The sequence below is a fragment of the Seriola dumerili genome, unplaced genomic scaffold (assembly GCF_002260705.1).
Source record: "Seriola dumerili isolate Sdu_G_001 unplaced genomic scaffold, Sdu_1.0 BDQW01000110.1, whole genome shotgun sequence".
Lineage (NCBI taxonomy): Eukaryota > Metazoa > Chordata > Actinopteri > Carangiformes > Carangidae > Seriola > Seriola dumerili.
Window position 1 is genome coordinate 9,297,587 of NW_019174365.1, and position 25,483 is coordinate 9,323,069.

Here is a 25,483-nt window from a genome sequence, read left to right on the forward strand (position 1 = left end):
ATATGTACAAGACAAGTTTATCCATTTAAATTTTTTTTAAAACGCACAGTACAAAAAGAAAAAAATAAATCACTGACAAAAAAAAAAAAGAAAAAAAAAAAAAAAAAACCCATAGTACAATTCTGTCCATCAGTATTCAATGCTGCAGTTTTCCTTACAATGTCAGGGGACAGGCGGTGGAGCAGGGAGGAGGTGGGGGGGCCTCAGAAACAAACAAAATAACACACACTGGAAGGCAGACTGGGTGTGTATTGGCCTTGGAAATCATTCTAAACATCTCTTGCAGAATAGGTGCGATCTTTATGCAACATATTTATAATTCATGGGAACAGTTACTGTACAGGTGTTGGATAATGAAAAACCCTGTGCTAGGCAAAAAACAAAGCACAGTACACAACCACGGCCCCTGTGTGTACAAACATGCACGCAGTCACATGACAAACACACTTTCCTCACAGTCCAAGCCAGTGAGCTCGCTTATATGTCTTTATATATAATATATCTATATTTGGTAAAAAATAAACTTCACAACTCTACCAATTTAGAGAATTGTTTCTTCAAACTTAAAATGACATAAAAATGAGGAAAAAAAAAAGAAGAAGAAAAAAAAAAAAACATTTAACAGCAATTAATCAAACTACTGTGTTTGGATATTTTATGTGGGAGGGAAGTTTCCACCAAAATTAAGGAGTGGGGAGTTGAGGGTGAGAAATACAAAACCAGCCTGTCCCCCCACCTTCAGATATTACATCATTCCTCCCCATCAGCAAGAAAAAAAGGGGGGGAAAAAGACCAAAAAAAAAAAAAGCACAGGAAATGTTCATTCTTTTAGAAAACAGTTCTATGTTACATACAAGTGAAAGAAAAAGGGGTGGGGCAGGGGGATTAACATGATACAAATTCCCAACACTCAATATTTCACCTCTTGACGGTGTATTTCTATAACCATTTAGCTCCGATCTCCCCTCTTTTCTAAGCCCCTCCTGTCCCTCCCACCCATCCATGCATCATTACAGTGCTCGTTCTCTCGGCACAGCACCTCCTCTGACCGCAGTCAGAGCTGCAGGAGTGCTGGGCCAAGAGACTGGGGAGGGAAATCTTTGCAGGAGGAAGAGGGAGTTTATATGTGGAGACTGTTTGCGGAAGGAGTGATGAGCCCCCTCCTAGCTTCTGTCAACAGTTGGGGGTGGGGGGGCCCAACAGCGGATGTTAGTTTGCCCCCCAGTTGTAGCTGTTGTATGCCGACTTGTTGATCTGAGACTTCTGCTGAATGGAGGCGTTCTGGCTACGCTGCCCAGTGCCGCTCTGCAGAAGGAGGAGAGAGTTCAGTGAGCCGTCACATCATGCCATGTGTTTACTCAAATACTGTGCAGCTTAATGACAAGACAAACCTCTATACACTTTATGATTCACCCACCAAGGACAATTTTAAATGGCACTGTATGAGTTTTTAATGGATCTACCCATCAAATAAATGTACAACATATGCTAACACTTGTGTATCAGTGGCTACACAGGCATGTATAAGGCATTCACATGCAACATATTAATCTGAACTGAAAAGCGTAACCAGCTTGATACCCTGTATACATAACATCGGTTGCATTAGTTCGTCCTATGTAACGATGTTTCTGTGTTTTATGTTCATCTTCCTGTAGTACTTAATGAATATTCATCTTTAAAATAAAACCAATAATGGCATGTAACACTAGGTGTTATACATTTGGACCCTTTATGAAAATCATCTAGGCTTCCACACCAACAAATATGTTTTGTGGTACTAGATGTGATGTGAGGATGACTTCAATAGCTATACTAATTTTAAATCTGTCTGCTGATTGTGAACTGCCAAAAAAGCTCAAAATCTCATCTGTGTAAATGATGGATATATTTATGCAAGATCATTTTGCCACTCAGGTTGTGTCCTACTTTTTATATTTTGGCAGTTCCTCATTAAAAAAAGGAGTGAAACATAGAACCCACACTGCATTGTAACTTTCTCCCTTGTAATATCAGGGTACATGAGACCTCTTTTTCTGACCAGCTGCGCTGAACTACAGGTGTGAAAGGTGCACCGACAGATGGAAGCAAACAAAACAAGCATGTACATTACCTGTCCGTCCTGCTGCAGGTGGTGGTGCAGAATTTGAGAATGGGGTTGTTGGTGCGGTGCCAGGATGTGCATGAATGGGGCTGGGGCGTAGCCAGCGGCAGCCGGGGGGTTGATGGGTCCCCCACTCCCTAAAGCCGAGGGCAGGCTGAACGAAGCTGCCGGCGTGCCAGCGTGGAAACCCTGCTTCTCAAACGACTGCAGGGAGGAAGAGAGAAAGAACAAACATGACATTTTTTGCTTGATTCAAACTGTATTTGGCCAGTCTCTGTGACAACCTAAAACACAAAGTAATAATTTAAACGCAGTTTTATCATATGCCATTACCATATGGAGAGAATAAGGGTCCATTCCTGTGAGAAAGGGTTTAGAATATTTATCGAAACATTCATGTTCTGTAATTACCTGCGTCTTTGTGTAAACAGACCCTGAAATATCTGGTACCCCCGTGTTGCTTGATGTCACAGAGACTCCTGCAGAGACAGGGGAAACAGGACATAAACTTAGTCCAAAAACTGGTCAACTAAACATGTAAATGGGACTTTGTCACTTAGCAAACCATGACCAGCCACATGGTTATGAGATTTTAATCTGCATAATTAGTAAATGGTGTATTAACAACAGGGAACCTAATATCTGTAATTCTATAAACACTTTATATATGTGTATGAACACTTTCTCCAAGTGTCTGAGTAAAAAATGCTTTCGTTTCAAAACAAAAGAGAATCCTGGGAAATTTCAGGTATAGTATCTATGTCATCATAAGTTCATAGATAATAATAGTAGAATTTCCCTTTAATGACGACAGAGACAGGGTGAGGGGATGAAGAGGGATGAGATGAATTGGAGGAGGGATGAGGAAGGTGATGTAGCAGTGTATCAGTTCCAGTCAGCCACAGTGGTTTAAGCCTGACTGTATCTGGTGGTTACTGCTCAGGTTGTTCTGGCACACACTGACCCTCTGTATCGCCATGGAGACGCAGAACAGAGTCAACTGGTGTGCAGAAAGGAGGAAAAAAAAAAAAAAAAAAAAAACTCACTTTCTCACTTTCTAGTGCCGTTTTCATGACAAAATGTAAGTGGGTTTTTTTTGTGCTTAGAGCAAAGATTTAAAAATGTGTTATGATTTTTCCACGTGTTCAGTCCTAACTGCAATTCTCCTACTTCTATTGAGTGTACAACGCCTGAAGGAATGAGCAGTGTATTCTTTATTAGGACTTCAATTAATTATTATTCTCATTAATTTAGTTATAGATTAATATGATGGTTCTTTTCCCAAAATAACCACCAACCTATAAAATAAAGAAATATCACAAAAAAAAAAAAAAAAAAAAACCCATTGCAATTTCCCTGGCATATCTAAATCGCTTGCTTTGATTGAACAATAGTCCAAAACCCCGCAGGTATTCAGTATGCCATCAGACAAAGAAAACCAAGGAATATTCTTATTTGAAAAGTTGGTACCAGTAAATTATAAAATTGTTATTAATTTTCTGTCAATCTACGACATGATTAACTCTTAACACTGCATACAAGTCTATGCATTTCACAACTATATCTTTTGGCACTCATGTTTTCATAGGTTTTGACAGCCTTTGTCTACAACTCGTGATCAGAAAAATCAATGTAAATGAAGAACCATTTGACGGAAGAGCAGCACAGTTGTTCTGTCATGTTCAAATCTATGGACACTAACAGGACGTAATGAAGACACTGTGCCTTAAGACAAAGAAATAATTTGCTCTTGTGCAAGATTTGCAGAAATACTCAAGGTTGGTGCCATTTTCTTCCATCATCTTGGTTGGGTACACAATCCCTAATTCTCATCAAATTTGTCATGGAAATGCCACAATATAAGACTCACAATATCAGCAGAAATACCCTCAGGCACATCTTAACAAGGCAAATTTGTTTTCATTCCCGTACCCGATGTGAGTGGTTGAGTGCAGCCGCTTTTGATGAAGCTCTTCAAACTGAATATTCACACCCTGCTGTTATTTAAATCACAGCTTTATTATGATCAAGAATCGCAGACATTTTGTTGTCCTCTCCTGGGTTGTAATCTACTTCACCCACAGGACAGCGAGCTCGTTACTCTGGAGACGGACATACCAGCAATGACGACATGAGTGAAGAGCAAGCAACACAGAGGGAAAATGAGACAGCATCAACCAGAGCAACTCATCATCAGTTTATGGCAGCCAAAGCCCTTGTGAGCTGCCACATTTTGTCCATAAACCTGATAATTAATCAACATAAAACCAGATTGCATTGATGATGAGTTATCCTGGAAGACGACAGACAGAATGGCAGACAAGGCTTGTAAGAGAGGCAGGCTGCGTTGGACTGTCTAAAAGCGTATGTAGTGACGGGTCTTCCCACAGGCACAGCTCATCAGCGATGAGGCAAAGGAACGAGAGCAAAGAGGGGGAGAAGGATGGTTGGTGACACAAGGAGGAAGACGGGAGGGACAGGGTTTTTTTTTTTCTTTTTGTTTTAATTTGGCATGTGGCGGCACTCACCGACTCCAGGCCCGGTGACAGAGCTGGCTGGCTTGTTTTGTGCAGAAGCGGCAGCGGCCACGGCAGTGCCGTATCCGCCCTTACAGAAATCCCCACTCCCTGAAGCCTGGCCCACATCCTCATAGCCTGCAACAGTCAGACACACAGCCGCAGCCCACAGCGTTAGACACACCAGGCAGGGGGACGCAGACCTGCCTCAAATAGCATTTGCAAATAATTCATAGCGTTTGTTTGAAACTGTGTACCACATGGACAGGTTTTACCAAATTATGACAATACAGATAGTGTCAAGTCTGGTCGGAAACAATCCCAACATTTGAATACTTTGCTTTAATGATCTGAACTTTGACACCAACTGCATTGTCCTGTGTGGCAAAGCCTACCCATCCAGTACAACAAGCAGGTCAGATTCAACGCGAACCATCATTTGCAAGTACTATTTGACCCAAGTCTGAGGGGAGGAGGTGGGGGAAGTGAGGGGGCAGGCAGGGTGTGTGTGTGGGAGGGGAGGGGAGGGTGGGGAGGTGGAGAGTGAGCTTGAGTTGGGTGATGGCAGAAAGCAGCAGATGATGCAGCTTAGAACAAATAGGTGTTTGCACATGTGACCAAAGGCTGGGTATTGAGTGACGATTTAAAGCATGAAAATAAAATACAGCATCTCTGAAAAGGAAAAAAGAATATAAAGTGATGGAGTGGATACCAGAAGGCCACTAGGAAATTATGAAACTGCTGAAAGAATATGGGCTCGAAGAGGAGTCATTAAGGAATATTGGAAGATGATGGGCGCTCCATTTGTAGATGTGTTTATGACGAACGTGTGTGCAGGAGATGGGGTGGATGGTGAAGCCCTTGGGCGAACTCCACTTTCTGAAATGAGCAAAGCAAGCCACGGAAGACAGCAGGAGACCGATAATCTAACCCCTCTGTTATTTAAACTGGTATAGCCGGGCACTTCTGATCAAGCCCCTCTCCTCTTTTCCATTTAGGCTGAATGGTAGTCCCATATATTTTATCATGAGAAGCGATTTAATAACAGTGGCAGACGTCATTATGAAACAGCTGCATTATTGAGTCATGTTCCTTGTGTGTGCAGGCAATGGAAATTGTGTACAAGATGCAGATGCATTTCCAATAGACACATCTAAACCTGAACAATATGCTCATGGTTGAAAACCCTCTGGTTAACTTTGACGCCAACAGTTCAAGTGAGAATCAACAGACAAGAATGTTTTATGATCCATTTACAACCATCCTGACAGAAGCAAAACAAATGCCTTTACACAAGCATCATGTTTATGCTTGCAGATGCTGCAGAGCTCAAATGAAATATGCACTCCACACCAATGACAAACCAATGGGCTCATTGTGAGAAACAGCACAGAGTTATTGGTATGCAAGTATGTATAGAGCAGGACCTTCATGACCTGCATGACCTCTTTAAACATGGCGTTTCGATATGGTTTAGTGTCTCACCAGTGCTGTATCCATGGGAACCATAGCCACTAGCCTGCTGGAAAGGTGTGGCTGATGCATTCACGCCGACATTCACACCGTGTTGCTTTGACGAGGTAGGAGCCACCTGGATGAAAACAAAACATGGTATGTAATTTCATCATGTAAGCTAGGGAAAAAAAAAAAACAAAAAAAAAAAAACAGAAACTGAAGAGTTGTGACCAAAGCTGCAAAAGGAGAAAGGTCATGGAAGCCATCAAAATCTTTTTTTTTTTCCCTCTCATTTGGAATGTTTTTATAGCTGAAGAATAAGGAAATACTCGTTTAAATTTCAAAATACAGCCCGATACTTGCACTAGAGAAAAGGTCACATGGACATCAAAATCATCTACCCTTCTGTGGAACATTAATAGACGCTGTTAAAATCCTGCCACCTGTTTTCGTTTTGATTTCATAATATGTCTATTCCTAAATGAGAAAATATTAAAAACACAAGGGCCAACTCAGGGTGGGAGCACAGACAGTACAGGAATCCAATAAGGTGGCAAACCTGTGAAAAGTCTAAAGTATTCTCACCGGAAACACAGCAGGTCCGTACTGGAAGGTATTGGGCAGGCCTGGCATGCCAGTGTAGTATGGGAGGCTTGTGTAGCTGTAGCCAGGCGGCAGCGCTGGGTTAAGGAAGGTCTGCTGTGTGGTGTGATGTGTCTGGGTCTGGTTCTGTTGTGTTTGAGCTAATGTTGTGGCTGGAGCCGGAGATGATGCATCACCTCGACCAAACTTTGATAAGTCTCCTGCAAAGGAAAGGACAGAGTGTGAAATTACTAAAAAGGTATGAAAGAATTAAGACTGCAGGTAAGAGCAAGACTAGAATCACCGCCTTGCGGTTGCATGTCTCCGCCAACCAGCCAAGTTGCAGAAAACGTTGAATAATGGCCAGAAGTGTTTTTGCAGAACACCATCATGTCACAGTGAAGTTTGACCATTTGGATATAAAATGTCATCACTTCATCATTTTATCCTATTAGATATTTTTGAAAAATTTTGTCATAATAAGTGTATGAATTTGTGAGGTCACAGTGACCTTTGGCCACCATATTCTAATCAGTTCATCCTTTAGTCCAAGTGAATGCTTGTGCCAAATTTGAAAAAAATTCACTCAAAGCGTTACTGACTTATTGCGTTCACGAGAACGGACAGACTGACTGATGGACAACCCGAAGCCATGGCTGCCCTGGCTGTCACCGGCATGGAGGCATAAAAATGGTTACATCTGAGATAAAGGACATGATGAAGAATGATAAAGAAAGGTGTTTTGGCTTATTGTGAGTCAGTAGGCAGAATGTTGAACCATTTATAAGCTGGATAGAATATTATTAGTTAATCACACAAAATGATTTATATTTATCCAACTGCCTTTTATCTTTGTAATAGAGCATTCATTCATATCATATTGCCAACAGCAATAAACACTTAATACTGGAACCATATTTATAAGGCCATGTGACCAATATTATCCTGATAAAGTCAATGTGTGACCACAGGTAGATTCACCGTCATCATGGTTTCGTTCAATGACCACAAAACTAGGATTTTTTTTTTTTTTTTTTTTAATTACATTTTTGTCAGGATTATTGTATAAAACTAGGTATTCATCAGCTTATTCTTCAATGTGCAGCTAACTATTGAACAGACACAGTGAGCTACACTTATCAGAAAGTGCAATTGTTAGAGGATGGCTCACCAGAATAAGGGTTGCTCGTCAGGCTGCCCTCTCTGCCAGTCAGTGCTGTTGTGGGAGTTGCAAAGGGGATGCTGTAATAATCCTGAAAAGATAAGAAAAAAAACACATGTAAAATAAAAACCCTGATGCATGACTTGTGCATTATGTTTTTATTGCAGAAGTTGAACACTCACCAGCGGTATTCTTGTCTGCAGCATCTGTAGGTCATCATAGCCGTACACCTGAGGCTGAGATGAAGCAAGAAATGCCCCAGAAAATGGTGTTACTAACTATACCAATAAAGCAACATAAACAATCTGGTAAACATGGGTAAAAATTTGAGATAGCTTGGAGAATGTCCTGAGTTGATCATGAACTTACAGGGTAGGCGTGCAGTAGTCCTGGTGCCATGATGTACGGGTTGGGCAGTAGAGGGGGCACTCCAGGTGGCAGATTTGGAGGCGCTTTCCCTGTATGCACAAGATGATACAAAATGTGCAGAATGTATTGATTTTCTCTTCAAGCCAATGCTAGTCAATGCAAAAGTAGTTTGTACACTGTGAAAATGTATCCACTTATTTTCCAGAGTAAACTCAGGACATCAACTTCAGGAACAAAGAAGCTGTTCAATCAATCATTAAAATCTCAGTTTCAGTTGATACCTAACACAGTCTCAGGTATACATGCGGATTCTGCCACATATCACTTTTTACTGCATCAAATCAAGTGGTAATAATTCAGTGTTTCGGCTTGCTGCTGCAAAATCATTGCCTTTGCTTCTTCAGAACAAGAGGGAGAGAGGAGAAACGAGAGGTAGATTTTGGAGTGTTTAGCCACTGAACTTTGCTGTGGTGGAGAGGGGGGGTATAAGCCTGCCCCTGCAGTTGAGAAAAAACCCTAGTGAAAACCGTAATTTCTCCCTAAGCTGCATCAATACATGACAAGACTGGATAACACCACACAAGTGTACTGGCACAGGGAGCAGAGAAGAAAACAACTAACATGTGTGAAAAAGAGAGAGAAAAAAAGGACAAAAAGCTTCAGAGAACAAGCAAATCAAGACCAAGATGAGTCAGAATTATGGAAACCCTGCCAGTGATGCTGAGGAAATGGAAACCAATTCATCTAACCCCAGACAAATACATTGGGCTCTTATCAAATAAAGGGTCACAGTGTGTTTGCTTGTTTTTCTATTCAGAGACAATGGTCACAGTCAAAAACACTTTTTAAGCAATCTTTTGGTATAGCTGCAGCACAATTGTATACAATCATCTCAAACAACCCCACAAAGTACAATAAGATGAAGCTATCCAGACAAGAGAAACTTTCCAAAACTCTGCCACTTGATCACACAATCAACAATAACAGTTATATAGTTATATATCACTATAATTCTAATAAGAAAATTAGAGAGCTATTGATTACATGTATAGCAACACAAAACAAATAGCTTTAAATAGTTATAAAAATCACAGAAAAGCTCTACTCTATGCATGGAGCACAGAACAACTTTTGAGCAGCAATTTATAGTGAAGCAGAGTATGGAATCATGAGCCTGGCAGTCCACCTTATTGGCAAGTTATCCAGAATTCTGTGGTCCTAACACAAATAAACAAAGCTACAACCCACTTAACTCACTACTGCTACCTGTATATTGTCATGGAAAAAATAAGGTATGCGAAACAGACAATGTGAAGGAGAAAAACTTCCACACTTTTAATTCTTGTTCAGAAGTTTCATAGCGCATAATTAAGATGAAAAATTGTCTGAAGGGGGAGGTGGATATTTTCCACTGATGTATTTATGTTTATGTCTAACCTGAGGATGCTGCAGAACTGCGTGTGGATGATGAAGTAGCTGAAGAGGGAATGGCTGAAGCCGTCGTGGAGACTGAAACTGTAGTGGCTGCTGCAGCTGGGGCACCCATGGAGGCAGTGTTGAGGCCCATGGTCAGACTGCTGACGGGGCCAAGGCCAGAAGGGGCTGAAACTGTGGCAGAGCCGACCGAGGAGGCCTGAGGGGCCCCTAGGGAGACTTGTGCAGCAGCAGCAACCGAGGACGAGGAGGAGGGGACCGATGAAGATGGCACGGCTGAGACGGAGGAAGGGAAGGAGGAGGAGTGCAGGCTTGAGTCACCATCTACGCTGGGATGCTTTGAGATAGAAAGGATAAGAGAGAAAGATGCAGTCAGGACTGATGAAATTACATTTCCATTAGAGTGAATGGACATCTAATGTGTTCATCTGCCATCACAGGAAATGAAGCTTTTAAAAATGCTCATAGAGATGGAGGGAGATACACTCCCCTGCACAAGCATGTAACACAACCATGCTTTCTGTTTGGTTTAAAAAAAAACAAAAAAAAAAACATCTAATGCCATTTTAATGTTTACAAAAGCAAAACAAAAGACACAAAATCCACATGATGATATATTCTGGTATTAATATGGACATAAAATGTGAAAGACTAACCAGTAAGCTTGAGTTGGATGTCCGGACTGAAGATGGAGCAAGGCTGTTCTGTTGTGGTGGGTGAGAGCTGAGGAGGGAGAGGAAGGTTCAGAGCGTTTCACTCATCACCAAATTACATCACATCTACTGATAATTGTGTTCACCAAGAGGTCATAACTTAAAACATTTTATTTCCTACTATATCATGCGTATTCATTTAGTTTCAACTCACTTGTTGTGCTGAGGAGGGGGAATGGTGCTTGGAGGCAGGTCTTCACTGTGCCCTAGAGCACTAAGGGATGTCTGATTGGATGTAGTCAACAAGGAGGCAGGACCTGAGCCGCTGTCCGTCAAAGTGCCCATGCTGGAAACTGATGCCGGCGTGACTGAATCAGAGGCTGGCTTGACTGATACTGCAGAGCCTGCTGCAGCTGGGGAGAGAGTGATCAGGAAAAATGTGTGAGACACATATGTGTCAGACAATGCTTGTAATAAAAAGAGCTTTGTAAATAGACGCTTACCTTCCACAGATTGCGTTGCTTGTATTGAACTGAAGCCATTCTGTAAAACCAACAATGAAGGTGAGCTCACAGGTTTCTATGGAAACAGGCCATTGATAAGAAGTTGAAGAGTGTTGGGCTCTTGGAAACAGTCACCAAAAAGCTTGTTTGATATGCAGAGCATTTTAACTACAGGTCAGGTTTGAAACCAGCAGAGCATTACAATGAGCACAACCTAATAAAACAAAAGAGCTGGAAAAATGAGGGGATGGAATAACACCATCTGCACTGAGTGTGCAGTTTATTAAGAACACCTGCTCCCTTTGGCATTTTAACACGCGAGTTCAAGTAATGATCTCTAAAAGAGTTTAGTGATGAAGACAGAATAAAGGGGTTGACCCAAACTTTAAAAAAAGAACCTTGGGGCCACTATAACATAACATCTATTCAGTGCACATTGTACTACAACATGCATGCAACTAGGGTACTGTCACTTTTTTCTTGTGGGAACTTTGGCCTTACCTTGGGTTGCATATCCTTCTGAGGGGAGGAGGAGACTGAAGGAGGGTAGCGCCGTGTCTGAGGTGCTCTCTGATCGTACAGGTCCATCTGGCTGGAGTTGGAGAGAGCTGGAGTCGACTCACTACAGATTGTAACGGTATTGACAAGACCGAGTTTGACTATGTTCTTAGAGAACAATTAGTGGAAATTGGTGAACATCACAAAACTTTTAAAGCCAAATTTCAAGACTAGTACATGCATCATTACTTTTAATAGATACTGTATAAGACAACAGAGAAACTTCAATTGCTTAATGCCCAGTCATTTTAAAAGTGGTATAGAGATATAGACACATTACAATAACATCTTATTGTCAAATGTTACTTTGATCCGGAAGCTGGTTAGGATATTTTAGGTTTTTCTTCCTCCAAAATATTCAAATTACATTTGTACCAACCTGCTGGGGCTCGTGTAGAGACTGTTCTGAACCTGGTTGGCTGGTGTCGTGGTGGTAGGGGTGGACTCGTACTCTGATAGAACTGGTTCTGACCCAAACTGTAGCGCTCCAAACTGAAGGTTGAGGCCTGAGATGTCTGTTGAACCAGGCATCTCCACTGCCATTGCTGGAATCTGAGGAAGAATCGGGGCATTAAAAACTCAGTCTGTCCTCATAATTCTTTCTTCAAACTTCAGTTCGAAGATCAAAGGCTTGCTTTCACACCCAAGACATCAGATCCATGAAACATGACACATTACTTTGGTCCCAACACAACCCAAGAGCAAAACCAGTTATGACAGGATAAGTGGCATATCAATACAACAAGGTTTTTTTTTTTTTTTTTTTTTTTTTTAAAAACTTGAGGAGGTTCAAAAGTCACTTTCATCAGATTTGCTTAATGTGGGTCTTTTGAGCATTTTGAGCATCATTTTTGAGCAGCATCTGAAGAAAAAGCCTGTCCATCCACAACCTATCCAAATGTAACTGTAATTTGAAGCATACCTTTGTTGTAATGGAGGTCCTCTTCTTCTGTTGTTTGAGTTTGTGTTGCTGCAAAGGCAGTGGACTTGAGCCCTGGGCATCTGAAGAACTTGGAGAAACTTGCTGACCTAGAGAAGGGACTGCTGCCATTTTGGGAAGGGAGGAAGCAGGTGGAGGCACCACATGGGGTGAGGATGTTGTTTGTTGGGGTAAGGAAGAAGATGAGGAGACAGAGGAAGAAGGAGGCAGGCCTTTGTCCTGCAGGAAAACATCCAACATGGACGAGGTTGAGGTGGCGGCCTGGTAGGGCTGCCGCTTTGTAAAGGGCGTATGGACCGCAGACTCCGGTTGAGTCTTCAAGTCTGGACAATGAATGAGGGCAAAAGAAAGTTAGGATGGAAAACCCCAAAACCAGTTCAGATTGTCCGACAGTGTAAAAGCTAAATATTGAATATAATATATACAGTACACATTATCCTTACTATGCTCAAGGGGATTGAACAAGTGTCTCAACAGATGTATTTAGTTTCATTGACAGTAATCACAGTAGGGTGTCATCTCACCATATTGTCCCAGTGAGGTGGCACTGGTGTCCCAGGATGAAGGGGTTGTGTTGGGAGGTCCCGCCTGGGAGTGCTGGGCTGCCAGCTGGGCCAGTGCCTGGGCTGTTTTATACTGCTCCAAGAACTGAGAGCCAGTGGTCCCTGTGCTACCTCCTTTAGGGTCCCCAACATCCCCGAAACCCTTGCTCAGCATGCTGACCTGCAATGTTGGTAGATTGTTAATAGAGATACTTATCTCAAAAATGCAAATATTGCTGCTACATTAGTGTAATTACAACATGATGTCAATGGTCCTTTGCTTTTCCTGTGTGGTTAGGATGTGGTTGAGATATAAGAGGTAAGAGATAATTTTGCATCAGTAAGTAAACTCGAGAGCCAGCGTGTATATAGCTGCATAATTAACAAATACCTCAATGTTTTTTTTTTAGTTTATTTTTTTTAAATGATGAGTCTCACCATGCTATGCTGGGTGTAAGGGGTGCTGGAGGATGTTTGGGAGAGTGGCACCCCTTGCTTGGAATTGCTGAAAACCAGTGACTGGGACAAGGAGGGAGGCTGGGTGGCTTCCATGGGGGGGTTTTCTGTCTCTGAGGAGGAGGATGGGGGAGTCTTCCCAAGGAGCACCGCAAGGTCAATCCTAGAGCAATGGAGGAAAATTTATTGGACATTTAGGTGGTGATCGTGTCAACTGAACCTTTATTTTCACTACATATCACTACTATTTACTATCTTAGGGTTGTAAAATCTGGTCATTTTCAATTAATCGTCATCTTCTTTTCGTAATTATTTGGTCTATAAAACATCAGAAAATAGTGGAGAAAAAAAAGAAAGAAAAACATATTCATTATAATTTTCCAAGCGGACATATTCAAGCTCAGGTGACATCTTCAGTCCAAAACAGCAATAACCAGTTTACTATGCTGCAAGACAAGATAAAGGAGCAGATCTCTTTAACTGAGAAGCTTGATTCATTGTTGACTCACTAGAACAATTGATTTTCAAAAGATTAAATAGCTTCAGCTGGAAGCTATTTTTAAACAATCAATCAACTATTTTTGATAAAACATGAAAAATGCCAATTGTTGTTCTGGAAACACAACAAAAACAAATAAAAAATTCTTCATCAATCAAATTAAAGGCCCCCTTGACATGATATGATAAGGCAATTAAAAGTGACTTGACAAAGCTCCAGTTGAACAAATAAAAAGTAACACCAAGCAAATGTAATTTTTCTCTCAACCAGTTCCTTAAAAAGAAATTTGCTGGAAAGCGAGGGTCAATAAGGTGCATAAATGACCCACCTCTGTCCTTTGGTGATGGTAACATTCTCTTGAGGCAGAGGCATGGATGCCACACTGGAAGCTGTGAATATCTTGGTCTCTGAAAGCTGCAGAGGAAGATGGAAGAAGTCCAAATTGAGAGGGCAAAAGTACACATCCAGAATTAAAAAGAGAACCAGTCCTCTATTAGTGAAACTGTGCTAAAATCTATAACCTCAGATTTTTTTTTTTTTTTTTTTTTAAAAAGAAGTGCTCACATAATCTTATATTTAGAGCACTTGCATGAGGTTAAGCCCACAAACACTCACATCCTCATTCCAGTCCTCAGTGCCCCACTCCTCTGTAGCTGTCCTCCAGGCACCTATGAGTCAAAGACAAACCATTCAATATTATTGTGATAGTCAAAGTGAGCTTCAAGCAGAGTAAGGAATGCATAAAACAAGAGAAGTGAAGACATGTTTACCAGGAGCAGAGTCAAACTTAGGTGGGTAATTTGTTCCCTCTCCTGCAGAGTATTCCAACCCTAAAGACGAAGACAGAGGCAAGGAGATCAAAGTTGAATGTCATGAAAAGAGATGATTATCTTTTATTCACCTGGGCACACAGACATCTGGACATAAAGATCTGTGAGGAATACAGATCATCTGGGATCTAGGCATTTGTAAACAGTTTGCATGGTTGATGAAGAAGGCTTCTACGTCCAGCATCAAAAGGCAAGTGTCCTCTGAACGTAAGTGAACCTTCCTTTCATCTTTGACGGAGCTTCTTTGGAATGCCAAACATGATTTTAAAATTGTTTGGATGGTAAACAGAGGCTTCATTGATAAGATTAACTTCTCTTACTGGAGGGCAACCTTTCTAAATTAACTTACTAGCTCCCTCCTCCAGTTCCATGTTTCCCGTGTTGTTCCAGGTGCTGCCCCCTCCATAGTTTTCTTCTGTCTGGGCTGGCTCCGCATAGTCAGCAGGGTTGAATGTTCTGGGAAAGACAGTGATAAAAAAAAAAAAAAAAAAAAGAGTTGAGCTGAGAATCAAGTAACTAACCATTTCCAAAAACATCAGCCACAGGTGGGAGCTCACACACAAAAATCTGGCGTCCATTTTTTAATCCTACCTACTACAGGTCAATGTTTTGAAAAGGCTGAGCAGAAGCAAATCTGCTTAGTGGTTTAAACCACTAGTGATTTAGTTGGTTTTCAGTGCATCGGTACTGTTTAAAGTAAGTCTCCAGCATTATTATTATCATTATGATTTTTTATGTAATAGAGAGGTTGTAGTAGGAAGACAAAAAGAGGAAACGGTACGAGACTCAAGTGAAACCAGTGCCATCTTTGAGAGTTTGTACGATGGAGACATGCAAATGAGGAGGAGTAGGCATCTAAATACTATTTTGTTGTTCCTCAACAACTCCTTTCTGATACTGCATGTCTTTCTTTAATTTGAAACATCCGTGTATGCTGAAAAAAATAAGTCTGATGCAACCTAGGTAATGTGATGAAGAACAACACTTTTTGTTTGAGTCAAGCCAAGCAGCTTTCTTTATTTCTCTAGGATTCTTCAGGTTCAAATCTGAGGGCATTTATGGCTTGCATGAACAGATTTAACATCAGTTTTCAGACTGGTCATATCTATTTCATATCCTATTAATAGAATGATAATACTTTCTGTTTTGATCATGTCTTGTATTACATCATCCTGTTTTATGGCACTCAAAAGTCTCCCTAAGGAAAGCAAGAATAACAGACACACTAGAGGCAATGCACTCACCTCTCACCTCCTGCAATATCATATCTGGGCCCCTTATCAATCTGGCTTTAGAGGAAAAATAATGGCAACAATTACAGGAAGCACAACAAAGTAATAGTAGAAGATAAAGCTTTTGTTTTTCAGACCACAATCCAGAGCATAAGCGTAAGCAAAATGCCTTTGATCTACCTGTGCCAGTACTGTAACAAACACTCTACATGTCTGTCAGTCACTCTACTATGCAAGGCAAGCCAGTGTGCTTTTAGTGACATTTCAAGAAAACCAACTCACCAGAAGTATACACAATGCAACCACAAATACAAACTGTTTCTTGCTAGATGATAGCAGTTATACATGAGTACATTCAGAAATCCTTTTCAATGATCCAGTGTATCTGCAATCTTTTATTTGGTCTTGCTATGCCACCATACTTGTTACAGGCATTTAAAACTTGCTTTATCTTTACACAATGATGCATATACTCTGTGATTAACCATGACCAACTTAATAGTGAACTGTCTCAAAAATAAATCCTCTTTCCATGAGAGTACAACTACACTTTGTTCAGTTTTTGTAGCTGTGTCATAATATATTAAAATTTCTGGCTTGTATATGCAAACTAGGAGAGACCTATAAGGATACAACAAACTTCGACTGCCGTTTCTTCCCACAGTTTCTTCTCTGCAAATTCAAGCAGAGACCTCAAATACAAAGGCTGCTAACAGTTACCCCAAAGAAACAGCACTGTAAATGAGCCAACAAATGCTGTGGTACAACTGAAAACAACTGGCTACATAATGAATGGAGCTGTGTTCTCTCGTTCTTAGCAATATCTAGTCTCCTTTTACACCAGGAAACATCAGGAATGGATGAGGTTGATATATGCAGCCACATTACATGCTGCAGTTTCATCCAACACCACTCTGGTTGCGACATCCACATTACAGTGTGTCACAATCTGAAGGACAGTTAAACTGGATCAGATTAATACAAATCTTTAAATTATTTGATTCACTGATAACACTGTCAAACACTATCAAATACACAAGCAGACTGTATGCATGTTCCTAAAAGTGGAATATAGACAGAAGATTTAAGTTTTAAGCTCCATTCTAAAATAAGAGAAACTAAAATTTCTTTTAGCCTATTACTTCAATAGCTATTATGGTCCAATACTAAACGCTTAAGACTTGATTAAACAGTGTTGACACTCTAGGGAACACCTTTAAACATCAAAATATTGATCCACTATATTGCAATAAATAATGAAAATTATTGAGCAATGTAGCATTAGTGAGGTAGTAATGACTTAGCTACAAGCGGCTCTGCTTCATGACAGAGGTATGGTGTAACTTTGATTTTCTAGTAAGTGTGCCTATCTGGCCAAGTTGTCCAGCTAGCATTACCCATATGTGTAGTTCTGAATACTTACTTCATCTCATATCGGCCACTGAGTGAATGAGTGTCAGTGAATTTGTGATATTTCCAACAAATATCTTTGATCAGCCTCATCATCAGTAATGAATTGTGGTGCTCCTTTCCCTTGTGAGCTCACAGTATTAATTTACAAGCTGCCTCGGCATCATGTCCAAAGCACTAGCACAAGATACCAATTGCAACACACATGATGCCTGCTCCCCCACCTCCCCACCCCCCAGTACACACAGTACACAGTAAAAATCTGATCAAACACCTTATCTGTTTAAAGGCTGCTTCTTTTATTATACTAAGTATACTAAGTATACTTCTTAAGTCACTGTGTTTAAATGACACTGAAGCCAAGCTGGTAAACCATGTCTGTTAGCAACAAGAAGCAAAAGTCATCACAGAATAGTTGTGGCGTGGGGTGGACGCTCTCAACATACAAAAAACAAGCTTACTTAGAACCAGCATAAAACAAAACAAATATTCCTTTGAGACATGCAGGTCAATATCTGAGTCCACACTCTACAAATATGCTGAAAATTGCATTTCCACAGGATCAGAGAAAAACAGACCATAAATATCCCTTAAAGACGTATGATGTTTTGTAACCTTATAGTTATATTGTCTGCAGCACCACCTCAACAAACCTGTTTTGTCAGCAAAGCACCTCCACCTTCTGAGCCTCTGTGTACAAATATATATATATATATTTATGGCATTCTTATAGTGGCATTGAAGTACACATTCAATACTTGCTTTAGTAAGAAAGAAAATAACATTCAGCCTTTTCTTGGGTGGAAGCCACTCAGCCCTTGACCTCCCTAGAGAAAGCCACATTATGTCACATGCACTACTTCAGCAAACCCTAAGGGGATTTAAAAATCTATAAATGTAGAATAATATAACACTACATCTGACTGCTTATCATCAAAGGCAGGATATTTGTTATGACAACTGAAGCCCTACTGCAATGTTGCCCATTAAATGACAATGAAATGAATCAAGAATGCCACCACAGTTAAGAGAAGAAGTACTTGGTTATGACACCTACAAGTCAAGCTGCCAGTATAAGATGCCAGCTAATCAACTGACATGTTATTGACTGTGCACACACAAACACACAGAAATTGATACACAGAACAGGCAAAACACAAACTGAATAATACTACAGCACAGGGCCAGAGAGCAGAGACTGTGAAGTTAGCCAATTGGGTCCCAGATACCCCTCTTAGTAGGTCTATCCAAATTTCACTCTAAAGAAAATGTTTAGACACGATACAGTCTCTGAAGAGAGACATTGGGCCAATGCTGTTCCATCCCATTGGCTGATGTATGTTCTCCTTCCTTTGGATTAAGACTAAACAATAAGCTGGGGTCCTGCTCTCTGGTGACCATGGCAACAGGTAAAAGAGGAACAAAAGCCCTCTGGTTTTAGGCAACGCAGGTGTTCCCTTACCCCATGCCCTGCGCTGAAAATCTGCCTCCTCGCCGTCCAGATACTCCTGGGGAGACAACAAGAGCTTACTTCAATTTTCTAGTTTGAGAACTATTGTCACAAGAAAGAATGGCAGCATTTTACGTAAAAATAACACCCAGGAGCCCATCTCATTTTAATTGTATACAATACCTTCACCAAGGAGTTTTAATAAAGACGATTACAGCAACTTACCAACAGTCCCTCTTCCTCTGCCTCGTCCCCTTCGGCCTCGCTCTGCACCTCTTCCAGCTACTCCAGCCTTGCCGCCATCCAAACCATTCTCCTGACCACGAACTTGAGTTAAGAAGAGAGAAAATGGCATCAAATTTAGACACTACACAGCAGATGCAGAAGTCAAAATAATAATGTTAAGTAGTAAAATGTTTTATAGTTTACAGAGAAACTATGTCAAAAAATGTTATATTGTACTTCAAACCAAGATGTGTTGTGATGCTCCACTGAATAGTTTAAATTATATTCATGCAGGTGATATCATCCATTTTTTATTTAATTATTATTATTATTTTTTTTTAATAAAAGGCTCCTGGTTTTATTCTTTGGAACCTGTGCAACTTTTCTATTCTCAACGTCAAACAGATAGCAGCCAAACTGTTCCCACGAGTTTAAAAGCTACTGTTCATGCAACCCAAACATTTTCTGCTGCTTCTTTGCTTTAGAAATCTTCCACTGATGAACCATTACAGGACTTTCATTTTGAAGGCACTACAAGTAATGCAGCCTTGTTTGACAAATGACTCATCCAAATTTGCAGATAAATTCAGGAATCCTAAGCTCTTGTTGCTTATGCATGGGTCAAAGTATACCGTTTCTTTAGTTGAGTGAGATCTGACAAAATTCACAGGAGAGGAGATTATATTTTGTAAATCGTAGACATGTATGTTGCAAATTTGAACATGGAGCCCTACCAGAGGTTGCGTTAGACTTTCTCGTTGTCCGTCATTTTGACAGTCAAATAAAAATTTTTTGATAATCTATTATTACCAATCATTTTAATTTAAATTTTTAATGATAATGAAACACAGCATATAATAGCATTTAATTTTCAAAAGGAAGTTGGATTATGCATCTATAAGGACATGGAGAGAAAAGATGACCAGAGACACACACTGTGCGGTCACTTTTCATGTCAACACCACATGAAGCATGTGAATTTTTTTTCCTGCTGTGACAGAGGAGGGCACTAAAACACTGCAGCCATTGTGCCTAAACAGGCAAATATGAATGCTACAATTTACAGAATTAGACAATTACAATTAAATAAACTTGAAATTAAACCATTAACGTGAAATTAAATTGAACTCAATTAACCTGAACTCAATTAACCTGTTGAGGTCTTGCTTGACCTCAAACCTTCCTCCATGGATTTAAACTGGGTTCCCACTTGAGCGCAGTCAACCACACTGGGAGATTGCTGCAGAAGCAACTGTGAGTTGGTTTAACTTCTTTGCCTTGGACAGAAGGCTTCTCATGGCCATAATTTAGTTCTGAAGGCTGAACTTGTGCTCTGCTACCACACCTGAGACGGGAATTACCAACACGACTTCAGCCTGAGGTTTGAAGTTGGAGAACATTTCTCTCAGAGAAGTGATCAGAATATGACAAGAGTCTTGTAACGTGGGATTTCCACAGAACCTGTCGTCTAACTCTACTCTAATCTGTCAAAATGACGGACGGTGTTCAGATTTTTCTTTCACTGTTGAAAAAAATTTGTTAATGAAAATATCAAAATGTTTTTGTATACCTTGTTAATAGATAAATTATAAATATTGCATTGGAGGAATGGTAAACAATGGTGCAGCTATAGTGAGCTGGTTAAATTTTAAGTGTCATATTAGAGCAATGTGGCCAACCTTGAACTTGTCGTCAAGATAACATAAGACAATGTGCAATTTCTGTTGTATAGCAAAGCATACTCTGCCTGCATCCAAAGCTCTGGTCAAATTTACTTATTATGCAGGTATCCCACCCATATGAGCATCTGGAATTTATATTCTTGAGTGTCAAGTGCATGGAGCGCTCTCACAGATAAATTTGGTGAGACCACAAAGTCAAAAGCAGTCAAAGTAAAAATAGAAGCACAGCAGAATCAAAATAAATAACTCTAAAATACCGCACAGAGGAATTTGTGTGGGGAAACGGGCGTTTAGATTTAGAAGCACAACTAAGTAATAAACAAGTAAACCCACAATAAAGGCGTGGTAAACACTTACACTCTCGTCCCCTGCTGGCTCCGCGGCCCTTGCGTGGAGCTCCACCCCGACGACGTGCTACATCTTTCTCTCCTCCTTTCTCCCGGTTCTCTTTTCCTTCCTCTCCAGTCTCTGCTTGGTTAGTCTCCTTCTGGCCTGACACCCCTTTCTTCTTCCCCACCATTTCCCAAGAGTCCTTAGAAAGAAGTAAAGACAATAAGACAGTGTTGTTAAGTCAGTGTACTGCTGGACTTATTAACTTTGTACTGATTCACCAAGATAGAGAACGCTCACTGAAAAAAAGTGAGGGCCAATTCAAGTGCATCTTAACATCCCTGCCATTATCACAGGACAATGTGCTAAGGTTAAAACATTATCAAATCTAAAAGAAATGTATATATTAACAAATTTTTCACCAGGTGATAACTCTACGGGGCAGCAGCATCTTTAAATTACAAAGTGAAAACAAAAACAAATTTGGTTCCTCTTGTCAGTAATTTCCCACCAAGTCATATTAAACCAGCCCATTTCTTTTTCCAAGTCTTTCTCCCTGGATCTTGACAATCTAAGTGGCTGACAACCCCTCATCATGTCTGTTTAATTTGCTGTGCATTTCCACTCTTTTCTGGACTCAATCCACCCCCCATGTTCTACTGGTTACATTTATATCACAACTTGTATATACAGAACTATGAAGGCTCGTTTAGATGGTCTTTGGTCCTGCACTTGCAAGGTAAATTCATACACTGCAATCTTTAAGAATTGATCATATGTTAACTTAATGAGTTGATCACTGTGTTCACCTCTTGTTAAATAATTTAGTTGATAAGGTGTGACAGTAATAAATTTGAGAAAGGACTTTCTTAATCAACTGTCTAAACGAAGAAAACACTATCTCTGCCCACATACATCCCATGCTTAAAACTGTCACAGGAGCAGCACTCATACAACATAAACTGTTAGTTCATTACCATAGTTATCTAACCCAGTGTAGCCCTGATTTCTCCAGAACCTGGCCCTCACAGCGCTAAGCCCTCACACAAAGCTAATACTCACAGTGTCTGGGCTACCCTCCAGCAACACGTTAATGGCTCTGTTGACATCCCCGTTGCAATCGTGCAGTGCAATCATAGACTCATCCTGGTCCTTGCCTGTGATGTCAATCAGCTGGAAAAGAAAGAGTGGCATGATGAGACACAGACATGACCCCTGGGTGACACTCCTGGCATTTCATTTATAGAAAGGATGTTCTGCAGACTTATGTTGTGTTTAAAAAAAAAACAAATAAAAACAAATCACAGTTAAGGAAACATGTAAAAAAAACAAAAAAACAAACAAAAAAAGCAATTCTGTAATAATTCTCATTTCAGCGGAAGGTCAGAACAGAGGGTTAGCTACAGAACAGTGCAGAACAGTCCATCTGCTCACCTGTTTGACCTTCTCTTCAAAGTCCGCATCATTGTGGTCTGAAATCATCTGCGCGAGTCGGATCTGCTCTGCGGTAGCCTGTTTCAAGAGGAGTGAAACATCCAACATGCGTGTGAACAAACAGAGGCACAAGTTTTGCTTTTTGTAGAGACAGAAATTACAAACTCATATTTAGGCATTTACAAAATTTCTAAGTCTAGCTTTAAAGTAATTATTAACCAACAAAATAATAAAACAAATAATACATACTTTGGTTACAGTGACCTTACACTGAAAAAACACTTTTCCTTGCTACTCTGTAATGGCATCACAAACAGATTCTGTGTCCACTTCTACCCCTATATACTTAGTATTGCATATGGAAAATAAATTTCACTTTGAACATTGAACCCATTAGAGTTGATTATCTCACAGACATGAAACTCAAATGGCCACCATCTCATGGGAACTTGTAGGATCTCATGCAAACTAGTATTGCATAGTATGCCAGTTATCTATCTAAATGGTATGTAATTTAAAAAAAAAAAAAAAAAAATCCGGCAAGACTTATGTTTTGTATGCTTTTGTCAGGGAGCAGGAAAAGTAGGCTTTTTCAGAAAAAAGCAAACAGACATTCTAATATTGATACAACACTTTTATCAAAAATTATCCTAAAAACAACATTTTCATGCAACCGTGTCTCATCCAACATAAGCACTGCCATCAGTGGCTACAAAAGTGACTCTACAGTCATCACACATGCTTCAAGACTTGCCCAAACACTACATTATAAGTGTTAAAACCTGTGTGATGTTAGCTGGTCAACTTAGAAACTGAGTTGATCAGTGTAGTTAAGACTGTAACTGTAATCCCAAAGCCTACAATCAGGGATCCCCCTACTGATTGTCAAAATATGGTGTCAACAGTTCTGAAACTTCTCAAAATGGCTGTAACTGGAATCTTTTTTTCACAGTCCCTTAGAGAGCATATTATGCTGAGCTATACATATAACATTTGAAGTTATATTGACAATTCCAATTGTTGGTGTGTGCACCATTTAGCTTTGTAGCCAGAAACTTTGCATCTAACAAAAACAAGTAACATTTAGCAATACTTGATGTGACTGCATTCAACCCTGGTGCAAGTCATTTTGCATCTGGGCAGTGTGACAGGTGGTGAGAGTGAGGGTACCTGAGGCCTTTGCTTGTGCTGTGTCTGGCTCTGTGTCTGGCCCTGTGTCTGCTCCCAGCTGCCCCGGGCTCGGTTCCCGCCCATGGACGTCATCATTTACAGTATATACAAATAACAGTATTTACAAAGGAATAACACCTAAGGAGAGAAAGATGAGAGAGATATTACAGACCTGTGACTATGACCTACTTATGTCATATGCATGTCTGGTTAACTTGAATACTACTTCCTCAAACTGCTTGGTAGCTTATTGCCTAGTGGGGGGGAAGCTCAGCAGTATCAAGAGGACACCATCAGCTTTGTTTCCGACACGTCTGGAAAACGTTGACAAAGGATGTTTTTCAGCCCCTTTCTAGGACAATGTCTCAAACCAAAGCTAGTCGCGGGTTTGACCCGGGAAGCTAGAGTGCCATGGTACACTGGGTGTTGTTGCATACCAGGCTTACTAGTGCACAACATAGGTTAACTTACTCTGCTTCTCGGGACATGATGCAACACTTTACATATCAAAATAGCCATGGTAGTGTTCAGTTAACCTACATTGTGAAACGACATCATATGATCACAGAGCCAATGACAGATGGATCTACACTGAATATAGCATCAAATGAGAGAGAGAAGATACAAACACACAGTTCAGTCAGCCAACTACACCTCTGTTCAACAGCAAACTGTTAACCTTGTTATCGACAGCTACTCCTTAATCTTGCATACGTTACGTAAAACCCTGTGTGGACTAGCCCACAAACAAGCCTAAAGCCAGGCCCCGTCGAAGATATCCAATTCCACTAGCCAGCCACATGGCCAAAACGCTAGCCAACTGGCTAATACTCGAGGGGAAAGCAACCAGCTTTCAAGTCTTGGTGGGCTTCCGCTTCTCACGGCTTCACCTCATGGCGACTACGAGGCTAACTTTAACAGCCGCTGGCTAACCAGCTAACTAAGTGCCGATAACTGGATGTACAACGTTGAATTGATAGCGTTAGCTGACTAATCTTGATGGTCAACAAATTAATAAGCTAATCAACGACTAGCGAGCAATGAAGCTTTCATGTTCGACTGGTCAAACCAATAACGCCCATGCCACTCCGTTGCCACTAGTTGTCTGCTAACGACTGTTAGCCATGCTAACTCCACGAACTAACGACGTTTCACATAGCTACATAGCCAGGAAACGTTGGCTAGTTAGCTACGTTAGCAAAGCAGCGGCTTCATAAACTACACCACCACTCTGCTACATTCTCAATCAGTCTGGCCCAGGTGTAATCTGACGGCCGGGCTCTCGACATGGAAATACCGAGGCTAATGGCAGGCCTGCAGGCCCCTAAAATGAAAATAAATAACAGGCGATACTGACCAGAAACCCGGCTCAATATTAGAGACTGCTACACAACCGACCGACAAGTGGTCTCGTTGTCGACCTTCTAGTCGGATTTAGGACAGGATATAATTCCTGAACCCCAAGTTGATACAACTAAATTGAGAAAATATAACGAACCGACTCGCTCACACAATAAGCGAGAGACTGAATTTACCTGTTTCTTTTCCACTCTGACACCACGGAGAGCTGCGTCACGTGGTTTACACAGCGCTTCGAGGAAACCGGACCCACAACATGTGATCACTCACTAATATAGTTTTATATCAGCAACAGAGTCATTATATGTCAGCGGTGGGGATGCAAAGCACAGATAATAAACTCACGACAAAAAGTGAGGGATAGTAAAAAATATCTGGTTAATATTTAGTGAATAAGAGACTCGAGTTTCCCATGTTACAACTGTACAAGAGACAGGTTGACGGGCAAGAAAATAACATCTTGAATGAAAAATTATTATATATACTTTACAATAAATTTGTACAAGAATGTGTAAATGAATGCAAATACTTGTGTACAAAACTATGTAATCGAGTCCACTTCCGCAACTCTGAAATCCTTATTGAGAT

The 25,483-nt window shown here is 40.6% G+C and overlaps 1 protein-coding gene across 6 annotated transcripts; it reads right to left on the bottom strand.

The window, feature by feature from the left end:
• Positions 1-85: 85 nt before the first annotated feature.
• Positions 86-24,996, bottom strand: ubap2l (ubiquitin associated protein 2 like). 6 transcript variants are annotated; one of them, XM_022747229.1, is made up of 30 exons: positions 24,894-24,996; positions 23,537-23,674; positions 22,367-22,444; positions 21,995-22,105; positions 20,960-21,134; positions 18,921-19,022; positions 18,708-18,753; positions 15,848-15,892; positions 14,953-15,059; positions 14,544-14,603; positions 14,389-14,441; positions 14,102-14,187; positions 13,257-13,437; positions 12,801-12,999; positions 12,259-12,599; positions 11,716-11,888; positions 11,280-11,370; positions 10,779-10,854; positions 10,490-10,688; positions 10,279-10,345; positions 9,626-9,959; positions 8,189-8,277; positions 8,002-8,055; positions 7,829-7,910; positions 6,661-6,878; positions 6,106-6,211; positions 4,633-4,758; positions 2,516-2,583; positions 2,114-2,308; positions 86-1,305 (listed from the first exon to the last, which is right to left on the bottom strand). In XM_022747229.1, the coding sequence occupies exons 2-30, from the start codon at positions 23,630-23,632 to the stop codon at positions 1,210-1,212; spliced, it is 3,654 nt and encodes a 1,217-aa protein (XP_022602950.1). In that variant the 5' UTR covers positions 23,633-23,674; positions 24,894-24,996; the 3' UTR covers positions 86-1,209. The 6 variants fall into 6 exon arrangements, with proteins under 6 accessions (XP_022602950.1, XP_022602951.1, XP_022602949.1 ...); XM_022747230.1 differs by having other exon boundaries at positions 10,779-10,818; positions 11,280-11,400; XM_022747228.1 differs by having other exon boundaries at positions 11,280-11,400.
• Between the last annotated feature and the right edge of the window lie 487 nt (positions 24,997-25,483).